This window comes from Saccopteryx bilineata, chromosome 4 (assembly GCF_036850765.1).
Source record: "Saccopteryx bilineata isolate mSacBil1 chromosome 4, mSacBil1_pri_phased_curated, whole genome shotgun sequence".
Classification (NCBI taxonomy): domain Eukaryota; kingdom Metazoa; phylum Chordata; class Mammalia; order Chiroptera; family Emballonuridae; genus Saccopteryx; species Saccopteryx bilineata.
In genome coordinates this window covers 199,322,438-199,341,652 of record NC_089493.1, presented here as the reverse complement: position 1 = coordinate 199,341,652, position 19,215 = coordinate 199,322,438, and the positions used below count along the sequence as shown (strand labels likewise).

Genomic DNA, 19,215 nt, shown 5'->3' with positions numbered 1-19,215 from the left:
CACCTGAACCAGTGGTACTGCTACGGCTGCCTTGGCCCGGAAGCTCCGAGGGAGGGGGTCAGACGGGGAGACCCCTGCATCCTTGTCAGGGAAATCATAGGTCAGGAGCGTGACAGGAGGACCCCCACTCCCTGTCACGAAGAGAAGTCACAGCTCATCTCTACCCTCCAACTCTGTAACATTAGGACTCTTGGTTGTTGTGACAAGAACCTAACTTTAAGTGGCCCCCAGAAAACAAGGCATTGGTCCACATAATCACAGGGCTCCGCAGTGAGCAGCTTCAGGTGCGGCTGGATCAAGGTGCAGCCCGTGTCTTCAGAAGCAGCCCTCAGCCTTCATCTTCCATTCTCTGCAGGGAAGACTGCAGCAGCAGCCCCCACCTGACACTCTCCTGGCCCCAAATGTTTCAGAGCATCAAAGCTGCATGTACAGGCCCAGTCTGGGGGACACAGTGCTCTGATTGACCGGGCTAGACCCAATGCCCAGCCCTTCAGCCCTTCAGGCAGATGAGCCCACCATGCCCCCTGGCCATCAGAGAGGGGGAGGCATTGGAATTCAGGGCTCACTCTGTCCTGAGTGATCCTGACAGCGTCCTTCCTCTTGGGGACTTGCCATCTGTCCTTTCGACCTTGACGAGGGGGTATGGGACCAGCAGAGGGTGGACTTGAAAACCCTCCCCGTTCCTGGTTGCTAGGGAAGCATTTTCATCTGTGACTGTTTTTCTCAACAAGAGAGAGCAAAGTACTGTCAGATAATCTTATCCTTGTCCTGCTGTGACCCTCCGGACATCTGTGTGTGTGGAGGGGGGATGTCGCCTCTCTGCAGCCCGCTTCCTCTGATGGGGCAGTGAAAGGTGGGTGGCATAGGAGTCCCTCAGTTTCCTGAGCACCTACTATGTGCCCACTACCAGGGCATCAGAGGGGCTGTAATGTTGTAGGCAGGAAGAAGCCCAGGCCCAAGGCCCTTAGGCACCTGCTCGCTGTCCAGCTGTCCATCTGTCCATCAGGTTGCTCAAGGTGATGTTGAGGACGCGCTCAGCATGGAGCCTGGCCCGACCAGAGTGCAGGTCACCTGTCACCATCCATCTCAGTCAGGGCTGGGCAGAGGTGTGGCCTACAGCCGGGGCTCAGTACGCAGAGGGGTCCAATTCCCTGCAGCCCAGAGTAGATCCAGTCCCATGTGCCCACGGCCTCTGTGGCATGGCCACACCTGTCAGGTCCTCCACGTGGAAGCTTCTTCCGGCTGATTCCCTCATGGTGACGCGGCGGCTGCCAAACACAGCTTGTCTTCCTGTCGATGAGCGAGAAGCAGAGACCACACTCCCTCCGGGCAGGAAGGCTTGGTGGCCTGTTCCTGCATCCAGCCCCCTGCTCCTGATGCTCAGAGTCACCCAAGCTCGTGATGCTGAGGCATTGGTCAGTTCGCAGGTCTCTGACCGACCTAACAACAGCGGGTGACCCAGTGATCACCCTCCTCTCAGACACGGTCCTTTCTGGCTTCCAGGACCCCCCCCCCCGAGCTGATTTTCTGCCTCCTCCCTGACTGCACAATCTCCTTTCTGTGGGGCTGCTTCCCTCTGGGGAGCCTGGGCCCACTCCTGTCTCCTTCTCCTCCCCCCACCAGGTCTGCTGACCTGCCTCACAGCTTCAGGCTGATGATTCTGAAGCAGGGTCTCCAGCCCAGACCTCGGTCTTGAAGCCCAGATTCCAAAGTCCAGCCGTTCACTCAGCACCTCTGCGTGGTAACCAATTGACTCATCAACCTTAACGCAACCATGACAGACCCCAGACTTGCTGCACTCTGATCTGAGACCCTGTCCTCTGGCCCCTTGGACCAGCATCTCAGAGCCAACCTGGACCCTCTCTCCACACACTGCCCTCCCTCAGGAAATCTGGTGGCTCAACCCTCAGTGACTCCAAACCTTGACCTGTCCTCCCACTGCCCCCCCCCTGGTGCCAGCCCCTCCATACCCTCACCCCTGCAGCCTGTTCTCAGTAGGACTGCTGGATCAGCCCCATCCTTCTCTGTTCCCAAGTCACCCACACGGCTTCGGCGCAGGGTGTACCAGGAGGTGCTCGAGGGACAGGACACACTCCTTCCAGCACCCCCACACACACACACCAGGGGCCTCACTGAATCACAAAGCACGTTCCCCGGCAGATAACAGGTTATCAATAATCCTGTGCTCCTCACAGGCTCCTCTGGCGAGGCTGGTGTAGGCTGAAAGCAGAGGCAAGCCCTGGAGCCCGGGATGCTTCCATTAGCAAACCTCGGGTCTGGCCTCGGGCCCAGCTGTCTTCCTGAGAGATCCTGGGAGTCAGGACTGCCCACTTCCACAGCCCCTGTGACCTCTGACCATGGACAGCTTCTTCTGCACAGCGTCAGGGGTACGTACGGGAGACCAGGGTGCTGGACCTGGAGCAGCCAAGCTGCGGCTTCAGGCGTCACTCGACTAACCAGCATGACCGCCGGATCCTGGACAAGGGCAGCTCAGCACCTGGGAGACCGGGTCCAATTCCAGGCCCTGCATCTTCCTGGTACATTCCATAGATAAGTCGTGTAACAACTCTGGGCCTCAGTGTCCAGCAGGGCTCACAAGTTAGCCCAAGGCTGAGAGAGGAGAACCACACAGAAGACTGTACCCCGTGTCTGCAGCTCAGGGGGTCAGGAGCGGTGCAGCTGGGAGGTTTTATCAGCAAGGCTTCTGGGGCCGATGGGAAGCAGGCCTCACTGCCCAGGTGGCTGCCCCTGCGGCTACGGGCTGGAGGCCTCTCTCTGTGCCGCGCTCAAGGCTGCATGCGTCCTCACAATTCCCCTCCGTCAGCTCCACCGCCTGTTCCCTGTGTGAGGGGATGGCCACCTGGGGCTCCCCACCTGGGGAGCCACTGCTCTCTTGCCTGAACGGTCCTTGCCAGGGTTAAGCACTCTCACAAACGAAGTAACCAGTGAAGCTGCATGAGCAAGGCTGGGCCCAGCTGTCCCCTTCGCCTCCCAGCAGGAGTTCCAGGACTCCAAAAAGTGGCCCCTGCGTCTTCCCGACTCAGCTGGAAGCAGTGACCAGGGGCCTGGGCTGGGCCTTGTTTCGTGAAGGAGATGTGTCTCCTCTGGTGGTGAATGGACATGGGAGGGAGCCTGGCCTATCCCTGTCTTAAAGGTTCCTTCACAAACACCCACCCGCCCAGCTCCCGGGACCCCCAGCCTGTCCGTCGCCAGCTCTGGGTGTGAGAAGCTGCTCCACACACCTGGTCCTCTCCCACTCAGCAAGGGTGGGGTAAGAGCCCAGCCTCGGAAGACGGCCTGTGGCTGGGCCTCAACCAGGCTGCACCACGTCCTTCACCCAGGGAGCCTCCGCGGGGTCAGCTGAGAAACGGGATGATGGCACCTGGGATGCTGCAAGAGTGAACAGTCAGCCAGGGCAGCGCTCAGAACCCCACCTGGAGCACAGGGGGCACCGTGGTAGTACCCAGGGCTTGTCAGCTCTACGCTCAGAGGTCTGGCAGCCCAAGGAGGTGCTGGGAACACCGCTGCCCCAGAGGAAACCTCCTAAGGGCCTCCAAAGGCCAGCCAGCCCGAGGGACAACCCACGGGGCCCGGGCCTTAGTGTCTGAACTGCGACAAACCAGAACCTGAGAGGCCCCACCTGGACCCTGCCCGTCTGACAGGAAGGAAGCCAGGCTTCCCAAGGGGTCAAGGAGGAATCTGAGAAGGCTTCCAAGAGGAGGTGGCATTTGAGCAGAGCCTAGAAGGATGGCAGCCAGCACGAGGCTTCCCATGCCAGGAATTTTCCTTCCAGCCGGCCCCGCCCCTCTTATCTCTCTCGGGAAGCTGATCCCCAGGGCCTTCCCAAGAAGGGCAGCTCCCCTCCCCCGCCCTGGGCTGCCTGCGGAGAAGCTATGTCACCCGTCTGGAATGCACTTTCAATTCCGCTGTCTCCCCTCCCCCTCTGCCCTCCTTCCCCATCTTTCCTCTTCCTTCTTCCTTCCCCTCTCCTCCTCCTTTCTTCATCTTAGTCTTCTCCCCTCTCCCACCTGCCCTTCCCATTCCGGTGCCAACCCATCACTCTGACCAGCCACTCTGGGGACCTCCAGGACTCCCTGTCACCAAGTAGGCTGGGGCAGGAGGGAGGAGGTGCCCTCTAGCTAGGGGGTGGAGTTTCCTCTAGAAACTCCCCCAAACCTTCTGGGCTTGAGGGGGAAAGGCAAGCTTTCAGCACCCCTCCTGGCCAGGGCCCCCCCCTCGGGGCAGTCAGAGAACCCCACCTCCTCTGCACCTCAAGGCCTCTCTCTTCATGGGGTTTCATCTTCAGGAAGTGACTGAGCCAGGGCTTCATGTTGTCCTGGTGGTCTGCTTGGAGGAGGAGGCACTTCTCTCCCAGGCACCCCACCCAAGTCATGTCTGGGGCAGCATTCTGTGGTTTCCCAGGTCCTTCCACCTGCCCACCTTGCACCCCTCCAAGCCTCAAGCTGGTCCCAGCTTCCACAGTCTCCCTTCCCTTGGCCATGGCCCCAGTAGGAAGGTTGGATGGGGTGTGGCCCACAGGTGTTGAGAAAGGGGCAGAGTCCACATGACGCCACCGTGCTCTCACTCAAACAGCCCTGCCCTGCCCTCCTCCCTGCTTCCCCTTCCCTTCCTCACACCCCTCGCCTGCCTGGGCGCACCTGCTGTTCCCAGTCTGTCTCTGGAGCTCAGGAGGTGGTCAGAGCCACAGAAGAGAACCTCTGTGCCCGTCAGACAGCTGGGCGCTGAGCTTCCCTCAGGGTCGGCCCCAGGGGCCCCAGGCTTGCACCCCCCCGCGCGGGGTCTCCGATGCCCACATCTCTGTGTTTGCAGCACGCACCAAGGCTCGGGCCCGGGTTGCGCTCAGAAAGCCCCTCACAGCTGGAGCTGGGGCAGCCGTGGCTGAGAGGCCTGCAGCACTGCCCGGCGAGCATCCAGCCTCGGGGGCCTGTTTGGCGCTGGGGTGCCTGGTCAGTTCTGCAGGCTGAGCCCAAAGTTGGTTCTGGAGCTCTCAGCAGGGCTGAGCTGAGGCAGGGGCCTGGTAGGGTGAGTGTGCAAGGGAGCGTTCCCAGGGGTTCACCCACCCAGGTGAGGACCGAGGTGCCCCTGCTGGATCCCCCTGCGCATACCGCAGCTCTTCCTGCCCCGAGCCCATCCTGGCTGCCTTGGCCAAGGCCTGCATCACCCACACCCATCAAGGCCAGAGCTCAACCTCACTGCGTGGGTGCTGTTTCCCTGCCCCCCCTGGACGAGCTCGAGAGCACCAGGTCCGGCGGTCCATCTGTCACTGAGACCCCAACCCCACAGTGACTATTGGTGAAATTGTCTGAATAGTCCCTGAGTATTTTCACTGGAACCCATGGCCACCGTGTGCCAGGTCCCCTGCTTGGGCCATGCTCGGCCTAGGAGTGGCAGTGGACGGGCAGGGACAGGTATCCGCAGGGACAAGGGACATGCAGGGGCTGGAGACCCAGATGCAAGGCTGGCCAGCTGTGCCCAGGCCTCCTAAGCCAGCGCCGGGCTGGCAGGTTGAGCCATCATCCAAGCCAACGGCCGGGCACTGCCCACTGCACCACATGCCCTCCTTTCGTTCGGCCTCCAGGTGTCTGCTCTGCATGGGTGCACCCTCTGAGGCGGAACCTGGCCAGTCCTCCTGGGTTAAAAGCCTGGCCCATAAACAGGAGATTTTATGACCAGTGACAGGCCAAGCTGGCAAGGCCCGGTCCTGGTCCCAGCCCAGCTCTGCAGAGAGGACCGTGTCTGGGCAAGAACAGGGAGGCGCTGGCTTGTAGACTCCCCAGTCAGCAGGTGACTTCCCTTCTCCGAGCTCCATTACCTTATCTGGAGAACGGTCCCTGGGGCTGTGAGGTGGGTCCCTGAGTCCTAGGACAGGGCCTGATGGCGGCCAGCCAGACTCAGCATACGGGGGTGGGGGGATGGATAGGGGGCATTCTATGCCAGGCATCTTCTACAACAAGCCAGCGGGGCCTGGAGCGGGCCACTAGGAACGGTCAGGCACTGGGGTGCGCACAGAGGGCCGGCTGAGCGAGGGAGTGGGGGACAGACAACAAAGCCCTACCTCCTATGGCCGGGACACAGACACAGAGGCGAGGGCCCTCACCTTCTCGCCAGGGACGGCGACCAGAACCCCTCCTTCTCGCCATGGACGGCGACCAGAACCCCTCCTTCTCGCCATGGACGGCGACCAGAACCCCTCACCTTCTCGCCATGGACGGCGACCAGAACCCCTCACCTTCTCGCCAGGGACGGCGGCCAGAACCCCTCACCTTCTCGCCAGGGACGGCGGCCAGAACCCCTCACCTTCTCGTCAGGGACGGCGGCCAGAACCCCTCACCTTCTTGCCAGGGACGGCGGCCAGAACCCCTCCTTCTTGCCATGGACGGCGACCAGAACCCCTCACCTTCTCGCCAGGGACGGCGGCCAGAACCCCTCACCTTCTCGCCAGGGACGGCGGCCAGAACCCCTCCTGCTTCTCTGGGAAAAGGACAGGGTCCCCCCCTTTCCCTCGCCGTCACAAAGATAGTGTCCAGTCTGGAGCAGAATCTATCTCATCCAAGTCACCCTGGTCCAGGACCGGAGTGGCCTCTCTTTCCTCTCTCCCCAGCGCCCCAGGACCTGTCGGGGCTCCAGCAGTTACTGTTCTATTTCTTGAGCACCAGCCGCCCTAGGGAAAGGGTCCTACATGGGAAGGCTGCCGCACCTGCAGGTGGGTTGCTATGCATCCCTGAAGGTTCCTGGCCTCCCACAGCTCTGTGCTGAAGCAGCTGGGCCTCCCGGTGGGAGGCTGGGCCCTCCATAGAGCTCAGGAACCCTACACACACTCCCTGATGGCTGCCGTGTGCCCGTCCCATTCCGGTAGAGTGTGTGTGTGTGTGTGTGGGGCAGACAGGTCCCCTGGGGTCACAGGTGGAGAGCAGGGGAGGCCAAGGAGCCAGGGACACCCAGCCTGGGGTCAGAGCTCCAGGAGGAGGGAGGCAGGTTGCTGGCGACATGGGCAGGTGGGCGGGTGAGGCCCAGAAGGGCCCGGCTGGCCTCTGTCTGCAGGTTCCTAGGGCTACTTTTGGGCTGGGCTCTGGGGAGGGATGAGGGGGAGCAGGAGACAGTGGGAGGCTGGTGAGAGTTTGGGGGTGGCTGTGTAGGTGGCCAGGAGGAAGCCAGAGGCAGGCGTCCTAGACAGGAACACGTGGGGACGGCAGGCACAGGGAGTGAGACAGTCAGTCTGGGCACGGTGCCCACAGCGCGGAGAGGAAGTGCCCTGGGGCAGAGCCCTTCTCCAGCCCAGAGCCGGAAGGGGGTGTGGGTCTGGTCGCTGCCCCCCTGCCCCACCTCCCAAGCGGCCCTCAGGCCTCCAGCCCCCAGACCAGATCATCTAAACCCCAGTGTCCAGGGTATGGCCACAGCCTCGGGCAGTGGCTCCCTGAGTCCACCTCCCCTACTCCCTCGTGGCCCGTCATTGAAATTGTCTTGGTCAGCCGCACCCCTCCCGATGGCCACTTGCAGAACAGGTGTGGGAGCACCACGGACGGGCTAATGTGCAGAATTCACACGGGGATATTTAAATTCGTGAAGTTCCCGTCATGGTTTATTTAGTCTACAGAAACAGTGAGAGACAGGTGTCCCCAGGAGCCTGGTCGTGTGACCAGGGCTTTCTGCTCTGAAGCATGTAAAATGTGCTGGGGTATGTTTGGAAGCAACGACGATCTCACCAAAAGAAAAATAAAAGTTCCTGCTGACTCGGGTGACATGGAGGAGTTATGTGGGCCCTGGGGGCCGGGTCAGGGTTCCAGCCGTGGCTTCAGCATCCCCACTGTGACCTGGCAAAGGTCCTGCTGTCCCCCTGCTGCCCACCCCCCATCCCCAGGTTCCATGCCCAGCTAAGGGCCTGGGGATCCTCAACTCAGCAGTTCAACTCCTTCTGATCCAAACTGTCCCGGAGAGATTTCGTGTGGGTTTAGAGTCAATCATGCATTCATTCAACAAACATTTGGGTGTCTGTTATGTGCACGGGGCTGGAGGGACAGTTGTGCTCAAGTGGACAGGGTCCCTGTGTTGGGGAGCCTCTTCCTGGTGTGAGCAGGAGCGTGACTGCAGGTGGGGTCTCAGTCCTGAGGAACAGAGAAACCCAGCACAGTTCACGTGCTCTGTCACCTCCCCACCCGGGGGCCCAGCAGCAGCACCTGGGGGCTCCTAATCTGACATCCTCAGAGGCCAGCCCGGCAGGAGGTCAGCCCAATGAGCAAAAGGAAGGGAAGGGGACACCTCACCAGCTGTCATTTCAGAGGGGGCACAGAAGCCACCAAGGGCGGGAAGGAGAAAAGGGTTTCCCTGGCTGGGGGCAGTTCCGGGGCTGTCCCTGCAGCCCAGAGGGTGCGGACTCACCGGCTCCAGGCTTGCCCTGTGGGGGAAGCGGAGGGTTATGAAGATGAATGTGGGGTGCAGTGAGTGCCGTCCCTGCCACAGCTCCCGATCTGTACCAGAGCTCGGGTGGACTCCCCACGTCCACTTTGCGGACAAGACCGTGGAGGCCCAGAGAAGAGAGGGAACGTGTGAATGTCACAGGGCTCAGGAGCAATGGACCCAGGACCTGGGGCGCGTTAGGTGATTATACCTGTGTTTCTACGGCCTCACCGGCATGCCGGATGCCTGTGCTAGCATGGTCCCGGCCCGGGAGATTGGGGCTCGCAGCTCCTTGTCCAGTGTGGGCTGGACACACACCAGCCAGACGTCTCCGGCTGCAGGAGAGGGAAGTCTGACCAGCAGCTTAGAAAGGAGGAGATCTTCAGTGTGATGACACAGGGCTCTGTCCTGGAGTCACACTCAGCATCAAACCCAGTGACCTGCATGGCGGGAAGTCCTGCATGTGACCTTGAAAACCCACCGTACACATGTAAGAGCTGCCTTTGTAAGCAATTCCCATGGGAAGACTCTGAGGACCTCAGGGGTCCCAGGCATGCTATGGATCTTGGGTCTCAAGGCCCAGATTGAGGAACTAAGTGAACCCCCCTCCCTCCCCGAGTCCTTGGAGCTCAAGTTAGAACCAGGCCAGATGACCCCTGGAAGAGGGGTCTGCCCAACCGGAGGTGTGACTGGGGCAGAGAAGTGAGTCACCAACTTCCTAATTTGCTCACATCCCAAGTGGCAAGAGAGGTCCAAGAGGGGAGAGAGAGAGGTCAGTGCGGTTGGTGACATCAAGGCTTCCTGGAAGGGGGTGGGGGCGAGCTGCACCCTGACGAGGCCACGGCAGACTTCAGGGCCCGTCTGGGTCTGAGTCTCAGGAACCAGAGCCCCTGTGGCCTGCAGCAGCCATGAGAAGGTGTTGGAAGGCCAGACCCAGGACCCCCCTGCCAGCACAGGCCACTACCGAGGGCCTCCCGGGCAAGGGGTCACCTCTCTCCAGGTCCCTGCAGTGGGGCTTAACTGTCTCCCCAATCTGGCAGCCGGGGGCTGGCAGGGGAATGCCCAACCTCAGAGTGAGTCACCACCTGCCCTCTGATTCAGCCACCCTGGGTGGGGGCGGGCGGGGGCAAGGTCTTCACTGCAGGCCACGGAGCTGCTCTTGCCGGTTCAGTGCATGGCCAGCCATGCCGTTATCACCCCATCCTACAGCTGGGGAGCCGGGCTCAGAGGCTCATGCTCAGGAGGCCCAGGTCGGGCCGAGCTGGATGGGGAACGCAGAGAAGCCCCAGGACACCGCGGAGCCCAGAGTGGTCACAACCAGAGGGCTCTGAGGCCACCTGCTGACTTCTGGGCTCAGCCAGGGAACGTGTGAATGTCACAGGGCTCAGGAGCAATGGACCCAGGACCTGAGTCCTCTGGCCAAAGTTCTAGCCTCCAGGAGACGACACCTCCCACTGTCAGGAATGAACGACTGAGCAGGGTTCCCCAGGCCAGCTGCCCAGGTCAGGTCAGGGAGGGGCTCCCGGATCACGTGTTTCCTTCCAGACACATTTGGGGTGCACTCCTAGGCTTTTTAGAGAGGGAGGGGGGCCCAGAGGCGCCCCAGGACTTGGCTGTCCTTTCCACATCCCAGCGGGCTTACCTTCTCCACGTCCAGCCCTCTGGCCCCTTGTCTCTGCTTCCTTAGACACCCAGCTTCTGTCCACTGCTTCCCTTTGAATGAAAACAGGGAGAACCGGGGGGACCCAGTTCCCTCCATGGCAACATCGCACACCCCTCGTGTGACCCCGTGGCCGGACACAGACACTGACCCGGTGCAGGTGCAGGTCACCCACCGAGCTAGGACCCTGTGCTGCCCGAGACGCCCCCCTGCACTGCACCTGTACCCTTGCCTTCCATGAGTTGTCATTTCAAGGACGTGTGTCCACAGAATCACACGGCGCGAACCTCATGGGGCTGCTCTGGCTCAGCAACTCTCTCAAGATGCACCAGGTTGCTGCCACGCCGGCGGCGGAGCAGTGTCCCCCGGCGTGGGGACCACACGTGCTAACGCACCCACTGAGGGACGTGCGGGCTGTTTCCAGCGTGGAGCTGGGTGGAGCTGCCCTGAACCTCCGAGGACAGGTTGGTGTGAGCATGGCTCCCCTTCTCGGGGACGAGTGCCAACCCCGGTGGCTGGAGGCAGGGAACTCGCCTGTTTAGTTCAGGTCTTGTTCTGTAAAGAAGCTGCTGACCATTTCCCGGTGACACCGTCCTCCTGCCAGCCCCGTGGAGCGCCCGTGTCCCCGGGTCCTCCCAGAGCTGGGAGTTCTCACTGTTTTTATTCTGTCCACCCTGGGGCGGGGTGGCAGCTCCTAGGTTGACTGCGTGTCCCTGATGGCCGAGCATTCTTGCAGGGCCGTGTCTGTGGTCTGCTGCTTCCTCAGTGAGTGTGGGGCCACCGTGGACGTGAGTCTGGGGGGCGTGGGGGACGATCTTCTTCCCAGCATCCTTTGTGGGGCAGAGGTTTTTACTTCCAGCGATTCCAATGTATCCGAGTTCCCTTTTGGGGATTGTGCTTTGAGAGTCAACTCGGAGAACAATTCACTCTGTGAGCTGTTTTGAGTCCATCTTTTATAAGGTGTGAACCTTAGATCAAAGTTTTTTGTTATTGTTTTTTTAATTTTTGTTTATGTTTTTGCCTGTAGAAGCCAGAACCTGAATTTCCCAAAATTTCCCTCCTTGAACCTCCAGTTTGTTAATTTTTGTATTTATTCAAATACTTTTGGGGTTGAGTTCATGCCCAGCCCTGGGGCGAGGTGAGTGAGCAGGCCCCACACCTGCCTTTCTGGGGCTCACAGAATGGGGCTGCCCCCAGCCACACCCTGACCCTTCCCAGAACTTACCTCAGGATGGGGTTGACCACATGAGGTCCCCAGAACAGTCTAGAGGAATAGGGACACCCAGAGGCCAAGGTGGGATGTAGGTCCCCTCTGGCCCGTCTGCATGGTCACAACCCCCATGGACACCAAGGGTGGACAGTGGCCCTGCCCATGTGGACTCCTTCCCAGAATCTGTCCTTCCAGAGGCCCTAGCACCGCCCTGGGGACCAGAGGGGACAGGAACAATCGCCCGGCTTGTAGTGTTAGGCGCACACAACACGCTTTCATGGGCCCCACAAGACGGGATCTGTGCCCGCCTGGTGCCAGAGGGAACAGGCCCAGTGCCCAGCTGGGGAGGGTGCTGCTGTGGCCCACGGCCTGCCCCCCGCCCCAGGCAGCACGCAGAGGCTTCCTGAGGCTGCCAGCCAAGCCAGCCGGGCAGGGGACAAGAGCACCAGCCTCAGGGGCTGCCCCGGGCTCTCTGACACCCTATAGCCCAGCTCCCTCCTCCTGCGTGTGCGCTGGACTGGGGGGCTCACTTCTAAGCAGGAGACTGTGCTGTGTGGCGTCTGCATTCTGGGACTAGGTCGTACGGTCACTGCAGCCCCTCCCCGGCTCTCTGGGTCACTCGCTCTGGAGGAAGCCAGCTGCCAGGCTGTGCGGAAGCCCCAGGGAGCCACGTGGTGAGGAACGGAGGCCTCCCTCCGGGCAGGGGCCACGGGGCAGCGGAGTCTCCGGGCCCGGTCGATCCTTCAGAGCAAGCGGCCCAGCCTCATCTGGACGGCAGCCGCAGGAGGGGCCGAGCCTGGACCGCCCAGCCGAGCGATTCCCCTTCCCGACTCCCGGAAGCGTGCCATTCTAAGCCACAGCAAGAGAGCGGGGCCTCAGGAGCCACGGCCGAGCCGACCCCCTGAACACACCACCCCGGCATCCCAGGACCCCCCACCCCGTCAGCATCAGGCCTCGACGCCCTCCCTCCGGGAGTCCGAGTTCTGGCACTGGGGGCGACCTTGCAGCCGACTCCTGCCCGGCTCAGGAAAACCCGAGTCCATGGCCCCCGAGGGGCAGCCGCCCGTGCAGCCCGGCCAGGCCAGGGCGCCGCCTCGAGCTCCGTGCTTGCCAGAGCCTGTGGCGCGGGAGCTCTGTGGCCAAAGCCACGTGCAGCCACGAGACCGTGAAACGGGCTCGCTGGGACTCATCTGCACGGGGAGCGCACGCGATTGCGAAGACTCAGTTTCTGTGCGAACACTTCCTCTACGGGCGACGTGCTGCACAGACAGCACTTTGGACAGACTGGGTTAGAGAAAAGATACTATGAAAACGAGTTTCTACACGGGGACAGACAGGAGGAGGGGGGTGCCGGGACTGAGGGAGGGGGAGGAGCAAGGGTTTCCCCGGGGGGACAGAGTCTCCGTTTTGGGAAGACGGCAAGTTCTGGGGGTGGACCGCGGGAATGTCCGCACAGCCATGTCAACACACCTCGTGCCCACGAACTGGACCCTCAAAAACGGCTGAGATCGTACATTGTATGTTATGAATATTCCACCACAATAAAAACAAAAGGGGGAGCCTCCTCCACAGGGGGTTTCAGAGAGCACAGGAGCCGGCAGGGGGTACTTCACCACACATTTAATGGTACATGCAGCACGGACGATCAAGATACACATGGCAGGGTGCACGCCACTGAGTCCCATGAGCGGCCGGCAGCCCCGATGTGCACAGGCGCACTGTCTCAGCTGTGTCTCGGGTCACCAGAAGCTACAGCGGCTGCACTGGCCAAGTCCCAGGCCTGCTGCTCAGCTGGTTGTTGGACTGAAGATACAGGTAAGGGGGGATGGAATCCACGATGACGTGAGTGTCTGGGGCCCAGGGGCCTGAGCTTGGATACACACTTCACAGGCAAGGCCTCCTGGTCCACGGGACTCTGGTTTTCACAACCGTGTCCGGAGTCGTCTGAGGAAACCCCCCTCTCCCTCACAAGTTCTCCCAGAAGCTGCCTTGCAAACCTGGGACAAGCAGACACTGTTCAGACCCGACTCCCAGAGAATGGGGCTCACCTGTGTTGGGAAGTCCTGAGCTCACGTGGGGTTTCCGTCCGTTTCTGGGCATCTCGGCCCAGCAGGGGGGACAGCTGGATCTGATCAGCAAACCGGCCAGTGTCCCAGACCACCCGACAGGGACTTTCCCAGACAGGTGAGCACCCCATTCACTCCTGTACACGTGCGTGGGGGGTCTCCCTGGCCAGAGTCAGAACCTGGCCCCCTCTGTGAGGTGGGGCTCAGCTTGTCACCCAGACGCTCTCCTAACCCTGGAGGAGGGGCTGACCAGAGTAGCCATGGCCCTCATAACACCACGCAGGGTCCCCTGGGTCCCCACAGCCGGACCCTGCGGCCACGCAGGGTGAGCACGCCGCCAGAAGACAAGGGGAGGGTCCCCGGAGACAAGCCACAGAGCAGGGGAGGCAGGTGTGTGGGGGAGGCAGCTGGACCCTCCTTGGCCTGGGGTGCGTCTCGTTTGCCCTTGTTTTCAAAACACACAGGTCACTATTTTATTCCCAACGTGAGTCCAGCGGGGGTGGGGGGTGCCTGGATGCGGAGGAGCGGCCACGCGGGGAGGGGCGGGCTCAGACGGTGAGGGAGATGAAGCTGTTGTAGCGCTGGATGTTCCGCTTGAGGATCTCAGAGCAGGGGCCCAGCACGCGCTCGAAGCGGGGCCGGTCCAGCTTCACGCACTTGAGGGGGCCCCGGGCCACCACGGTGGCCGCCCGCGGCCGGTTCAGGAGCAGCGCGATCTCCCCTGGGGACAGAGAAGAGGCCGTCAGGACCTGGCCTGGGGGCAGGGCTGCCAGATTTGGGGAAAACGACCCAAACCTCTGGATGTTGGTGATGTTTGATTCCATTAAACCAATGAGCGCTCAGTATAAGTGTCCGTGAAGGTGCAGGGATACTTACACGGACACGGTGTTCCTTGCTATCTGACATTCAAATGCAGCATCGTGTCCAACCACGCCCCACGGGGGGTCCTCCGCCCCCGGGGTCAGCTGATGCCTCGTTCCAGGCTCTGCGGCCTCCCCTGGGGCCCCAGCTGGCCTCCCCCCTCACACCTTCCCAGGACCCCACGTATGGGAGGGGCTCCCCACTCACCAAAGTAGTCGGAGGGCCCCAGCCGCCCCACCTCCACGTACTCCTCGTTCGGGGACCGGCGCTGGAGGACGGAAGCCGTGCCCTGCAGGTGCCAAGGGGACACGTGAGCGTCGCTTGGCCGTGGGTCGCCCGCCCAAGGGTCACATGTGACAGGGCTACCCCTCCCGCCAGCTCCCTTCCACGCACCCCCCACTGAGCTGAACTCCCTGGTCCCCTCCTCGTGGACGAGGTGTGGCATCTGCGGGTGGCTCCGTGCTCTGCCATTGCACTTTCCAGAGACCGGTCCTCCCAGCTGGTCCTCGTGTCCCCGTGGGAACTCGCGGGCCGCAGGGGCAGCAGGGGGACCTACATGCCGCGCCCGGCTGACCTTTGCTAACTCTCAAGGACTAGGAGGGTCACACCCGGCGGGCAGGAGAGCCTGGTGCTCAGGGTCACATACCCGCAGAGTGACACAACCCCTCCCGAACCCCAACAGGTCAGTGTCTGTAGACCTCGCCTGGCTCAATGATTAACGCCAGGCTGTTGGGGACGAGACAGAACCCGGAGCACGTGACCCCCAACGCCTCTGCCCTTTGTGGCGGGACGGCAGCTGGGAAGGTCCCGGGGAGGGACACTGGTGTGGAGGAGGCTCTGACCGCAGGCCCCTTGCTGGCCATGTGACTGGGGCAGCCCCTTGCCTGTGGGCCCCCGAGATGGCTGTCCTCCGAAACCAGGACCCGGCTGTCGTGCAGATGGGGGGTGAGTGTCACGAACAGCCCAGCAAACATGGCGTCCCCCCCCCCCCCGGCAGCTGAGCGCCCCTCAACTCCCCGACTTGAACTCTGAGTCCCCGCTGGTCACAGCTCCCTTCCTCTCACCTCCCTGGGTGCCGCGTCCCCTTCACAGCTGAGGACACTGAGCTGTTGAGGCGCGTCCGGCATGCCTGCCGCCCATGCGGCACCGGCGAACGTGACTTTGTTTCCAGGCGGGCTCGGTTCACCCGGCTCACCCAGACCCAGCCTCCTCCGAGCAGGCGGCCGCGCTCGGTTAATGTGTAACGCCTACCGTGCCACCGTCTGGGAGACAGCAGGTCAGGGGACCCCGTGATGCCGCCGTGCCTGGACACCCCCCCTTCTGGACCCCTCGACTGGCCCCTCTCCAGGAGTCGGGTGTTTATAACACCAGCTGATGGACGGAGCAGGACATGTAAACGGCTGGCTGTCTCCACCGAGACAAGGGGCCCTACAGGAATGCAGCCCTGGGCCCCACTGCCAGGGTAGTGCCCACCACCCTCGGTCTGGGTCTGGCATGGGCACAGGCCAGGCCCGGGGCACAGCTTTGGGTTCAGGGCCATGCTGGGGGTGACACACAGGGTCTGGCCACCGTGGTACCAATGGGCCCACAGTCAATGAGCTGCTGTGATGAGTGTGATGTGTCTGGTGCCCCAGACGACCTGCATCTTTTTGTTCATGACACACGAGGGCTTCTTGGTGAGACTCCAGGCTGGGGGCATCTTCAGAGCCCCACACGACAGAAACACCCACTGGAGGCGGCCGTAGGCAGAGGCTGGCTGCCCGGCCTGTCGTGGGCTGTCCAGTGGCAGAGCCCCCACATGGAGGGGCCACGTGGGACACAACCACCACCCGGGGACCCACAAGACCCTCACATTCTCTCAGCCACTTCATCAAGGGGACTCTTTGTTACAGCAGCTAAAGCTGTCCCCAACAGACTGGCCCCCACAGAACATCCCCATCTGAAACTGCTCTGCTCTGCTCGCCCGTCAGCACAAGACGCCACACCTGACAGTGAGGAGGGAGAGAGGCTGGCAGATGGACCAGGAGGGGCGGGCACCCACCAGCACAGCTGGCGTTCCCACGACACAGCAACAGGCGTGACCAGCACATGCCTGCGAAGCCGTGCAGTCTTGGACACAGCCCTCATCCAGGCTGCGTTTCCCAGACGGCCGCACAGCAGCTCAGACATCCTCAGGGAACAGTGAGCTGGAATTTTTTGGGCTGGAAAAATACACTTGCCCAAACTCCAGATCATATTCCCCAAACTTCTCAGTTATTGACTCTAACCCAGCTCTAAAAATAAACGAGGTCACAGACCCGAGGACTCGGCCCGGAGGACGCAGTGGGGAGAGGTCACTGCCGTGCTCGGGGGGCAGAGGGTAGATCACCCGCTTTCCTTACAACTTTCTGATTTTTAAACATTTTTCTACTGAGTAAAAAACAAATCGATCTTTTGGTTTTCTGGAGCGGGCAGGCGTGACTCGGACAGAACAGAAGAGCAGCCAGGCTGCAGGGACCGTGCACATCCAAGCAGCATCTCTGGGGCTTCCTGGTCCACCCAACGGCCCCTCTGGCCTGGCACAGCCCGAAGGGTTTGGCTCAGGGGCCCCGGACGGCCCTCATCGATGGTTCACGGCAGGCTGGGCACCTGAATCAGCGCCCACCAGCCACCCCGGTCATCACAGCCCAGACAGAAACAAGCGCCCAGAGAGCAGGGCCAGCACCTCCGTCCGCACCCACAGAGAACATCACGGCACAGAAAGGAGTGAACTTGAGCCCCAAGGCCGGCCCTGGGGTAAAGGAGCCCACACCATCAAGCATGTGCCCTCAGAGCCCACTTACAGAAGGAAGAGGAAAACCTTGTTAAGTAAACTTAACATCATCACAGCCTGGACGGAAAGCAGCATCACTTTCGTAAAGGAAAAGGTGACTGAACAGACGCACAGGAAGGTGTTAAGAGACACGCCAGCCCGGACTCGTGCCCTCGACACACACCAGTCCCGACAGAGACCAGGGAGGAGCCTGTCCACGCTCTGGCCAGCACCTCCCGCGGTCTCCTGAGTCCACACCGGCTGTGGATGCACAAGCCACCGTCTCGGGAAGGTCTTTCACTTGCGAGCCTCTCTTTCCTTAGCCACAGAGTGGGTACAGTGTCAGTCAATCTGACGTCATTAGGTGTCGACAGAGGATCTTGGCTTTGGAAGGAGCTTCACGGCGGACATCAAGCGTGACAGATGGTCATCGGGGCCCAAGGCTCGAGTAAATTCAAAGAGTGAGTGGGACATGAAATGCTGGTTCCTAGGCTCTCGGCATTCACAAGGAATTCCCACCTGGACAACAGCCCTCAGACCCCAGAAAATGACTCACGACGGCACCTGCTTTGCCTTTTCATTTTATGTGAGTGTGCCACTTGCTGGTGTCTTTCTGTATTTAAGCAGAAAGAGACCCCCTCGTACCATGTGTGTACATTCATACACACATGTAAGCATTCATAAGGATGTGTGTGTACATGCAAAGCACATGTGCACACACATGCACGCACACACATATGCATACACACACACACACACATCACAGCCTATGCCTGTGAACAACTCCCAGGCAGCTCTGTGACTTTTTCTAAATAAACGGGCCCTGTGCAAACATTCTTAGAGACACAGCCCTTATGACACATGCTGCTTTCTGCACGTGGAAGACAGTTTCCTGGTCTTCACTGAAAGCCATGTCTCTCCAAGTCGATTCCCTGTCCCCACAGCGGGCACGCCACTGAGAACTAGGGAGCTCTGCGTGTTCCGGCCCAGCTTCTTCTCGTCTGTTTGCCCTGGGGGGCTGCGTCGCCCTCTGCAGAAGCCCCGCCCGCCTCCACTGTGCACGTCCGTCACACATGCTGGGCCACAAACTGTCCCAAACTGCACAAACACACTTGGCTGGTGAGCAGCCCGAGGTCGGTTTCGTGCCAACATTTAATGGATCATCCATGAGGTCGGGGCCTTGGCGCGGGTACAAACCGGCGGCTTCCGTGGGAAAACAACACAGTGACGTGGGTCTGGAGCCAGGGCCGGCGGCCGGGAACAGGTGGCAACAGAGGCTCCGCTGGGTAAGAGTCCCTGCTCCCAACCCAGGGTGTGCCAGCACTCTGAAGCAGGCCACGCGCTCGGGGACGTGACGGGGTCCTCGCTCCTCTCTGGGTGACACGGGGGACTGTGACTGCTGCTCAGACCCAAAGGAGGGCTGGGTGACCGCAAGTACAGCCACCCCAGCTGCCACCTCCCTGGGGACAAGGCTGTGCCCGCAGGGCTTTGCTCCCGTTGTCCAGGCCCAAGGCCGCCCAGAATGTCTGGCTTTTGGGTGTCTCCTCCTTTTGCTCAGGGTGAGTCCCACACCCGAGAGGTCAAGAGTGCCATCACATTACAGCAACTATGACAGGCAAAAGGAACCCCAGCTGGTGTTCATCTCACCTGAATCGCTGCTTAAAGCTGGTCATCGTGGCCATTTCTCAAGGCTCAGCAGGTCAGGGCAGGAGGGGACCTCCAGGGCCTGGAGTCCCTGTGCCTCCCACGGAGACGCTGTGGCCTCTGCGGTGACCTCAGCCCTGCTCAGCTGGGCAGCGGCGGACGCTGCCCCTTGCTTCTCCCGGCCTCAGTTTCCCCACTGTGAAGTAAGACAGCATTCACCCTGGCTTTCCAGGCTCTGGCCAGATACAGTGCCGTCAGGCGCGGGTGTCCTCTGGACGCTGGGACTTTTCTCATTGATACGTTTAGAGGGTAACAGTCACTACGCCTCAGGGTCTCGTAGAGTCAAAGGGACTAAATACAGAACCACGTGACGTGGGGTAAAGGCGCAGGTGTTCGCAGTGGCCATCGCCAGCATTATTAGCGAATTATAAAGGGGTGGTTGGCTGGATAAAGACAATGTGTTTCTCTAGCTAAGGGGACACTGCTCAGCCTTAGAAAGGACGGGCTCTCTCTCACCTGCGGCCACGTGGATGCACCCCGGGTATAGTGTGCTCAGCGAAATAAGCCA

At 61.2% G+C, this 19,215-nt stretch overlaps 1 protein-coding gene across 1 annotated transcript in view; it reads right to left on the bottom strand.

The window, feature by feature from the left end:
* Positions 1–12,889: 12,889 nt before the first annotated feature.
* PRKAR1B (protein kinase cAMP-dependent type I regulatory subunit beta) overlaps positions 12,890–19,215 on the bottom strand; it is a 74,689-nt gene continuing 68,363 nt past the window's right edge. Inside the window, exons 10-11 of the mRNA XM_066273584.1 lie at positions 14,420–14,501; positions 12,890–14,072 (exon numbers count right to left, since the gene is read on the bottom strand). Coding sequence (XP_066129681.1) covers positions 13,900–14,072; positions 14,420–14,501 — 255 coding nt within the window. The 3' untranslated portion in view covers positions 12,890–13,899. The remainder of the gene's footprint in view (positions 14,073–14,419; positions 14,502–19,215) is intronic.